This window comes from Eucyclogobius newberryi, unplaced genomic scaffold (genome assembly GCF_026437365.1).
Source record: "Eucyclogobius newberryi isolate DKJ021-1_F unplaced genomic scaffold, fEucNew1.0.hap1 SCAF_2, whole genome shotgun sequence".
Taxonomy (NCBI): domain Eukaryota; kingdom Metazoa; phylum Chordata; class Actinopteri; order Gobiiformes; family Gobiidae; genus Eucyclogobius; species Eucyclogobius newberryi.
In genome coordinates this window covers 15125100-15134757 of record NW_027315834.1, presented here as the reverse complement: position 1 = coordinate 15134757, position 9658 = coordinate 15125100, and the positions used below count along the sequence as shown (strand labels likewise).

General features: G+C 41.5%; 1 protein-coding gene across 2 annotated transcripts; it reads left to right on the top strand.

Annotated features, from left to right (window-relative positions):
* Positions 1 to 7683: 7683 nt before the first annotated feature.
* Positions 7684 to 9658, top strand: ppp1r3c2a (protein phosphatase 1 regulatory subunit 3C2, duplicate a). 2 transcript variants are annotated; one of them, XM_072454163.1, is made up of 4 exons: positions 7684 to 7702; positions 7784 to 7879; positions 8542 to 8733; positions 8770 to 9652. In XM_072454163.1, exons 2-4 carry the CDS (start codon positions 7860 to 7862, stop codon positions 9575 to 9577), a joined length of 1020 nt encoding a protein of 339 aa, XP_072310264.1. In that variant the 5' UTR covers positions 7684 to 7702; positions 7784 to 7859; the 3' UTR covers positions 9578 to 9652. The 2 variants fall into 2 exon arrangements, with proteins under 2 accessions (XP_072310264.1, XP_072310263.1); XM_072454162.1 differs by having other exon boundaries at positions 8542 to 9658.

Here is a 9658-nt window from a genome sequence, read left to right as displayed (position 1 = left end):
GAACAGAAAAATACAAAGTCTCTTGGTTAAGAGTGAACGACAAACAAAAGTTCCTTCCAGCGTTGGGAACATGGTTGGGAAGCGCCAGCAACCGCGGGGTCAGAGGGCAAACGAGAGGCGTGGTCAGGTCCAGTCCAGGTTCGGTGCACAGACAGAACAGCGTGGTCAGAGAATAGGCGAAAGGGTAATCAGAACGGTCCAAGATCAATGACAGCAGAACGGCAAAAAACAGTCAAAGTCCAAAACAAGAATCAAAACACCAGAAGCTCGATAAGGGCTTGATAGCTGGGGTCGACCAGATAACGCAGACAATCTCGCACTGAAACAAAGAACACACACCCTAACATACTACACCCAGGAAACCAAGAGGAGCAGAGACAGAAAACCTGTGAGTAAAACTAAACTAGACTATACATCACCCATCACCAGACAGACGGTGACCATGACACCTGTATGTAATGGATGACATCACTCTACCCAGCAAACACAAAATCTCATCTAATGTCACTTCTTTTTTTTTGACAAATAAAAAATAAATGAGAGCACCTTTATTTTACTGAATTAATGTTTAGAATGTCAAAAAAAAGTAGATTATTTTGTGTAAATTCTGCATAAATAAAGTTTCTTCAGGGCCACGAATAAAGCTTTGTTTTGATTCATTTTATACACAGTTAAAATGTTACAAAAATATACACATGTATTTTATATTTACTGCTGTAATAAATGAAAAAGAAAATCAGCTATAGAAAAAATAGCAGATGAGCTTCTTACTGGAAATGTTCTACTTTTCTTAGTATTCCAAGAATCCAATTCCAACATTCCACAAATACTTTTGACTGACTTGGAACACAGAGAATACCTTATACATCACTCCATAACTATGTCTGTCTGTGCTGTCTATGGCAATCATTGACTTACAAAACAATGTCATGAAACTATTGACTCAAAGTATTCAAACAAAACTAACACAAGTGCAGCGGTGGTAGTACTCAAGTACATTTGCGTAATTTTAATAAAATGACCCTTGTTTGGAGCTTTATCACGTGAGTAATGTGTATTTATACGCTCAGCACAGACGTGTGTAGTTTGTAGAAAGCGCGTGGATGTGGAATAAATCAATCTAAAAGTGATGTGTCCATCCCGGAGACGCCTGTCATGCTGGAATGTCAAATAAATATGGGAAGGAGTGTCTGGAATGCCTGCCAATGTGGTCGGATAAATTTGGATTTGGCTAGGTGTTTTTTATTTTTATTTTTTATTTAGTTAATTTGATTGTGTTTCTGTAATTTCTTTGTGATTTGAATGCATTTTTCCTGCTGTGTGAAGCAAATAAACTTTCCTTGCCTTAAGAGTTTAACAGTTTTCTTGTTAAGTAAAAGTTTAGGTTATAACTATGTCAAGTCAAGTGACAAAAGCGTTATATCTAGCACTGCTCTTTCAGATATGATTTAGGTTTTCACATTTTGTGATCAATCCATTCAAAATACCAAATGTATTCCATGTCATTCCAACTACATTAACTAGTAATGATAAATCAGCTGTTACTCTCAATGACTCTTTCTTGAATAGAAGGAACAACCAGTACGAGTAAAAGCATGATCTCACAACTAATAAATTAATAGTAACTTAAGTATTTATGTTTTTTGTCTATTTAAGTCGACAATGTACACATGGAACATAACAGAAAGGATCCATAGTACCCTGTGCAGGCTCAAACATTGAAGTAAAAGTTGTTTTGTTGTTGGACTTCTGCGTTCGAGACGCATCCTGGCGGCACCAGAGTCCAGAGGTACAACATGTTCTCAGCAGCTCTGTTTGGCATCTATAAAGGAGGCATAAAGGTCCTTTGGCATAGGTCCACGCCCACCGCTGTGTTTCACTAAAATTACTTGAATCGATTCAACCAGTTCAGTTAGATTATAACTGACACATCTGGTCTGATAGGAACAAACAGAAGAGCAAACCGTTTTATGAATCATGACATTTGTGGTCACACCTGCCCGCTCCCTTTGAGGGGATGAAACTCACCATGAAGGGAGTGGACATGATTTATACAACTTTACAATCCATGGCTGGAGTGGCATTTTATTAGGAATGGCATACATGATATTTAATAAATAAACATGACTTAACTTATAAACTTTCATTTACCTCAATGTTTTTGACAGAAGGTTGATACAACTGTGAAGAACTGTGAATGTAAAATAAAATGTACAAACAAGTCAAAGGGCAACCACAGTCCGACTGTCAGAAGGAGTACCCAGCTGGAGGTCTGGCGTATTTGTTTTGTATTAAGGCTAAACAAGACAAAATACATTATAATGTGCAGCGAATTTACATTTAAGTAAAAGCAAGCTAATGTAAGGAGGAGCATGAATGTTTCACAATGTCAGAGATATTGATCAAAAAACCAAAAAACGTGGTGTTTCAGAGGGAAAAGGGGGCAGAATGTAACAGCTAGATTTTAGCTGTTATTTCTTTTATTTTGTATATTCTAGCTGCAAGAATGGGTGTGAATTAATATACAAGTTTATTCTTTTTACTCAAACCTTTTTTCCCCGTGTAAATAACATATACTGTTTATAGCAGTCCAGTTGTAGACTATTATTGATTGTCAACTTTGTGAGGTATGTAACTTAATTAGTTGATTGCTACAAAGCTGTTAATCAATCTGCAAATTGAAGCACGTCCGACTGTTGGTCTGAAGGAGTCGGATCTCTCCTTCACTGTGGAACTCCTCCAGGTTTATACTTTTTATTTAAAAGTTTTTCCTGGCCAAGAAGGAGGGTCTAAGAACAGTGGACCCTGGGACATTTGTCTAAGGACAGTGGACCCTGGGACATTTGTCTAAGGACAGTGGACCCTGGGACATTTGTCTAAGAACAGTGGACCCTGGGACATTTGTCTAAGGACAGTGGACCCTGGGACATTTGTCTAAGAACAGTGGACCCTGGGGCATTTGTCTAAGGACAGTGGACCCTGGGACATTTGTCTAAGGACAGTGGACCCTGGGACATTTGTCTAAGGACAGTGGACCCTGGGACATTTGTCTAAGAACAGTGGACCCTGGGACATTTGTCTAAGGACAGTGGACCCTGGGACATTTGTCTAAGAACAGTGGACCCTGGGACATTTGTCTAAGGACAGTGGACCCTGGGACATTTGTCTAAGGACACGGGATGCTGGGACATTTGTCTAAGGACACGGGATGCTGGGACATTTGTCTAAGGACACGGGACCCTGGGACATTTGTCTAAGGACACGGGACGCTGGGACATTTGTCTAAGGACACGGGACGCTGGGACATTTGTCTAAGGACAAGGGATGCTGGGACATTTGTCTAAGGACACGGGACCCTGGGACATTTTTCTAAGGACACAGGACCCTGGGACATTTGTCTAAGGACACGGGTTGCTGGGACATTTGTCTAAGGACACGGGATGCTGGGACATTTGTCTAAGGACACGGGATGCTGGGACATTTGTCTAAGGACACGGGACCCTGGGACATTTGTCTAAGGACACGGGACCCTGGGACATTTGTCTAAGGACACGGGACCCTGGGACATTTGTCTAAGGACACGGGACCCTGTGACATTTGTCTAAGGACACGGGACCCTGTGACATTTGTCTAAGGACACGGGACCCTGGGACATTTGTCTAAGGACACGGGACCCTGGGACATTTGTCTAAGGACACGGGATGCTGGGACATTTGTCTAAGGACATGGGATGCTGGGACATTTGTCTAAGGACACGGGATACTGGGACATTTGTCCAAGGACACGGGATGCTGGGACATTTGTCTAAGGACACGGGACCCTGGGACATTTGTCTAAGGACACGGGATGCTGGGACATTTGTCTAAGGACACGGGACCCTGGGACATTTGTCTAAGGACACGGGACCCTGGGACATTTGTCTAAGGACACGGGATGCTGGGACATTTGTCTAAGGACATGGGATGCTGGGACATTTGTCTAAGGACACGGGATACTGGGACATTTGTCCAAGGACACGGGATGCTGGGACATTTGTCTAAGGACACGGGACCCTGGGACATTTGTCTAAGGACACGGGATGCTGGGACATTTGTCTAAGGACACGGGACCCTGGGACATTTGTCTAAGGACACGGGACCCTGGGACATTTGTCTAAGGACACGGGACCCTGGGACATTGTCAATTCCCCATGAAAATTGTTGAATCTGTTTTTCACTGTCGCCTCTCGAGGCAAAAGCTGTTGTGATTTTGGGCGTTACAAAAATACATTGAATTGAATTAATATTTGGTAAAGTTAGAAAAACAGCTCTGGAGAGAAACATTTAAGGATGAATAATATTGTGAGACACAGAAATGTAACATCTAAATGTAAAACAACTGTAGATGAGCTCACTGAATGATTCACAGCAGAAACACCTCGAGAGGAGACACTGGTGATGTAAACCTGATCGCACAACGTTTAACTGCTTAACCCTAATGTCTCTCATTCCACATGGAACACCTCATTCTGACGTCTGTATGGGTTTCTGCAACAGCCGCTGCCCATGGTTAAGTAAAATGTAAATATATCAAATTAAATAATAAATTGAAGGAAATTGATTTTAATAACATTATACATATAATTGTAAGAATCCTATTTCCATGTTATTCATTGTGAAGAATTGCGATGTTGATGTGTTAGGACAGTGAGAAATGGTGCTCGCCAGTGGTGCAGTGGGTAAAGGGCGTTGCACATGTGTGGTGTGGTGGCCCTCGAACATTTGCCGAATGTCTCTCCCCTCTCTCTCTCACACGCTACAACTGTCACATCAGATGAAGCCATCAGGGCAGAAAAAAACATTTAAAAAAGAAAAAAAAGTGAGGAATGAGTTTGGTGTGTTGCTTGTGCTGCTAATCTGTCATTTTAAAAACAACTCCATTCCAATTGTTGCCAGCAATTACATTAAATGACGGGTGTTCAGAAAATGTAGTGACAAGATGTGAATTCACTAACCACCTTCAACAAGAATCCTGAAAACTCATCTTTTCAAACGGCTTTTGATAAACAACTGCATATTTTTACAGCTTCATCTTTTTAAATGTGTGTTTATGTCTGTTCTAAACCGTGAAGCGTAGAAGGAAGTGCTATAGTTCTTATATTTTTTTTACATTTCACGCCTACATAAAAGTATGTGTATACATTGTGATAAAAAACATCTCTGACGCAGGCGGATAGAAACAACAGTACACGTTTATGAGGACGGATGTGCTGCCAATATGTCTGTCTGGTATGTGAGTAACAATACTTTGTCGTTATTGCAGTGCTCCTCCATGATCTCACCAGTGAAAGCCTGTAAACTACTGTAGGCCTACTTTCCCAGAGGCAGGTTTATTTACTTCTCCATTCCCCACATACTGAACCTGCACACTGCCTTATAAGGAAACAAAGAGCACATTGTACGTAAGCCATAGAAGAATGCATTCACTTATTTTATTTACATTACTGTGGAGAACATAGATTAAAAAACAAAGCCTATATAATGCAGTATCATAGCCAGACCGACTCCCAAATCATTGTTCTTTTTCGCTTGCCTCTCCACAAACCTGACTCTTACTTTGCCAGCACCAGCTTATCTCCATGGACATTTTGTATCTTTTAGGGCTGCAACTAATGATTATTTTTGTTGGTAAATAGCATTTATCCTTTCGATATCTGTGAAAAAAGTAAATATCTGTCACAAAAGGCCCATGATTATGAGACTTTTTACTGAATTTGCCTGAGGTGAAGCTAAAGTGATGCCGCTTGAGGTCATCCTGATGGAGTATAATAATAATAATTGTAATATTAATTAAAAAATTCAAAATTCACACATTTCCCACTTTGATTTTATGTAATCACATCTTTGTCCGTTCCATAAATCCTCTTCTCTCTGCACATGCCATGAGTCTGCGAATAGTCCAGGTAAAGACTGCCTAGACTAGATTACTGCAGGAGTTGATGATTATTTCAAGGATCAATTTATTGCGATTCCTTTGGCTGTAATATTCCACGGTATGGCGTAAACATGTGCAACAAGTAAGGTTTTAACTATTTCTATGGAATCACCTCCAGAAGGTTGCGTTACATTGAAGTGATTATGTACAAAAATGTTACTGATTTAATAGTGATATATCAAGCTAGAATAATGGACCAGACACTGCATTTGAATAAAATTGACTGGTACTAACACACTTTAAACCAGTTTGCATGTGGCGAGGGTGCACATACATTTTAGAGCTTTAATGGAAAGGGAACGTTCTATTTTGACTTTTGACTCTGACCCATCCAGAGCTTGTGCTATAGGTTCATGGTCAGGAGTAACTAAAGCTGGAGGATTAGCATAACCGTAAGTATTTGGAGAACGCAGAGCACCCAGATGAAACGACAGAGAGAACATGCAAACACCACGACGCTGAAATCAAATCCAGAACCTTCTTGTTGCTGCTATTAGAGGTGTAATGAAGTTAAAAATCAGTTGCATGCAGCCTCGTATGAACATTAAAACCATTAAATCCATGTTTTTTGCTCGTCTGCTTTGGATAAGGGCGTACGTGAAATGATTTGCGTGATTATTTGGCATTGGATTTAATTTTCCTGCAAACAAGAGTGCGATGACGTGTGGTAAACTGATTTGTAAACCAATAGTGTTCTGCCAATCTCCTGTTGTATTGTTTCCTGTGCAAAGCGACGGTTTTGCAGCTGTTGTTTGTGACCTGGGGCGAAGCTGGGACTGACAGTGATGGAAAGTGCACACCTTTAATGAAGCCGCTCGCCAAGTTCTTACTTGTAATCTTAGCGAGGTCACGCCAGTCCAAGTATTTGAGAAGAAGTGGAATACAACAACTATCACAAAAAAATAGCGCTGTGTGATACCTGAAAAGTAGTATTCTGTGAGGACCGATATAAATTATTTTGGTTTTGAAGGCGAATTAAGTAATATTTGCACCTTACAAAGTCGAAAACACCCCAAAAATACACATCTAACCATCACAGGGACTTTCAAAGATGTTTAAATGTTTTTGCATGTGATTCTACTGTCTAATTATGATAAAGAAAGAAAGAACCTGCATGGAGAGCTCTAGCACTGGAGTTACTTAGTTCTGATTTAAATGTTTTTGTATGTGAAATACACTGCCTTTATTTAAATAAATAAATACATAAACAAATAACGTGTTTTTGACTGTGTATTCTCATCAGGGAGCTGCAGGGGGAGACTTCATTTGCATATCCATCGCTACATAATGCTAATGCCTACAAGAATGTATGGAGTTAAACATATATATATATATATATATATATATATATATATATATGATCATTATTAGTTCAATGTAATGTCAGTATTCAAATAGCATGTTCCATTTCCCTATGACACTACACAATGTTGGTATTGACCAGCTTAACCACAATATATGGAAAAACCTTACAGCGAAAACAAACTGTGACTTCGGTGAAAGAACAACCTGCAGACATTAACCTTTTGTTTGCGCAAAGCTCTGGGGGCGGGACATAAACACAAAACATTGGCTGCTATTGGCTGGTTGCGACACACGCGCGTCCCATAAAAGCTCCACCTCTGCAACTCCTCCGTGCGCTCTCACGCTCCGGTAACAGACTCTGGGCAAGCGGTTTGTTCTTCAACGCATCAATATTTCAGTGAAAGATTTAAAGACTCTATGATCTGTAAGTATTGGATTTCCTCCTTTCGATGTTAATGTAAAACTGAACAGATTTTGAATGTTGTTTTCTTTTCTTTTATTGCAGATAAACTGAGATTTGCAAAGAAGTGATAACGACAACACAGGGACTTTTAGGATTTGGGGATTGTCGCTCCTGAATCATGGCAATGCATTGTACAAGGTAAGACAATAAAGGACCTTATTATTTCTTCTAGTATGTTTTTGCTATTTATGTGAGGTTACTGAAGCTGAGAATTGGTTATTACATTATTACGACGACAACTACTATTACTCAAACTAAACAGGGATTTAAGAAAACCACATATTTTGACCAAAAGTAAATTTATTTCAAATGTCAATTTGTCAGAAATCTACTGTCAAAACTCAATCGTCATAGCAGTTTTTGTTATGTTCGAGTGTGATTTATAGATAATGCATTGATTTAACAATGACAATAAACAAAAATAAACAACAATTAACAATATTAAAAAAAATGATAATGATAAATAATAACGCTATGGACTTATCAAGAGCACTTTCCCCAAACATGAGTTTCAGTTGGGTGCAATATTGTTACACTGGTTTATCACAATTAGTGCTACTTCTGTTGCCACAGCTGCATTGGGGCAACTGGATTTAAACATTCCTAACATTCTGATCTTACCACATGGCACATTCAAGTCCATATTTGATTTAAGTACATTTGATTTAAGTACATTATGGACTGGAGAGTCTTTAATCCATAAACCTGGTCACTCCATGTCCACTATTGTCTTGAATATCACAGATACAGGAGAAAAAACATAGCGATGAATGACTTATGATCTTCCTTGTTCTCCACAGAATGGCGTGCTCTCCCTGCTCCATGACGCCCTTGGACTTGGCCGCCTGCCTGCCTCTGCGTCAGCCCTTGCACCCGGCGAGACCCAACGGCATGCAACGCCTGTCGCCCACGACCAACACCTCCTACTCCCTGCGCATACCCACCTACCGCTCCCTCTCTCCCTGTCGAGCTCCGTCTCCCTGTCGATCTCCGTCTCCATGTCGATCTCAGTCTCCATGTCGATCTCCCTCCCCCTCAAGCTCTCCCACCCACACCTCGTGGTTTGAACCGCGTAGCTGTCTGCGTAGGAACAACGGCGGACTGAAAAAACGTGTCTGCTTCGCCGACGCTAGGGGCATGGCGCTGACTGCTGTCCGCCTCTTCATCCCGGATGTGATGTCACCGCCATCGTCGCCGTGCTACAGTCCGCTGCCTTCGGTGGTGCTGAGGAGATTCAACACCAAGCAGGAGCCAACCAAGAGCGCGCCTCCCAAGCTCAGGCTGGCGTTCACACAGCCGTCACTCGATTTCAAAGTGTTCATGGCACGTCAGAAGGAAATGGGACTGCAGTTGGAAAGCTGTAGCGTGTCGGTGTTTTGCTTGAGCGGAAGAGTGCGAGTCTCGCAAGCAGGAACTGAACAAAACGTACACGTCAGAATGAGTTTCGATTCCTGGAGAAGCCATCACGACATCCCTTGCACCTTCCAGCAAAGGCAGAGATCGCTGTCGCTGGAGTCGGACATTTACTCGTTCGAGCTGAGCCTTCCATTGAACCTAGACCCAATCCATGGAATAGAGTTCTGCGTAACTTCGCGAACTGGCGAGGTGTCAAAATGGGACGATAACAGGGGGCAAAACTACAGGATTCAAGTTGAGAAAGATGTCAGCGCTGAGCAGGAAGAGGTGGTTCAAGGGTCTCCCAAAATGTCCAGGTACCAGCCGCTGCCTCTGCTGGTTCACATGACGCCTGTGGATGTGAGGAGCTATGCCGACCTGCCACATCTCAGGGCCTTGTCGCATCTGGGGGTGGAATGGGGGCTGTGTACGGTCAGATAAGGCATTTGACCTTTGACTCCATAATGTCTGATCCACGTGCGAGGGATTGAAAATATGTGAAACGTTGGCCACACAATTCAG

What these genes read in the sequence shown, in the direction of transcription:
- ppp1r3c2a (XM_072454162.1), top strand. Translation starts at nt 7,860, where the DNA reads ATGGCAATGCATTGTACAAG. An exon ending in ATGGCAATGCATTGTACAAG is followed by an intron (nt 7,880 to 8,541) that starts GTAAGACAATAA and finishes TGTTCTCCACAG; the next exon opens with AATGGCGTGCTCTCCCTGCT.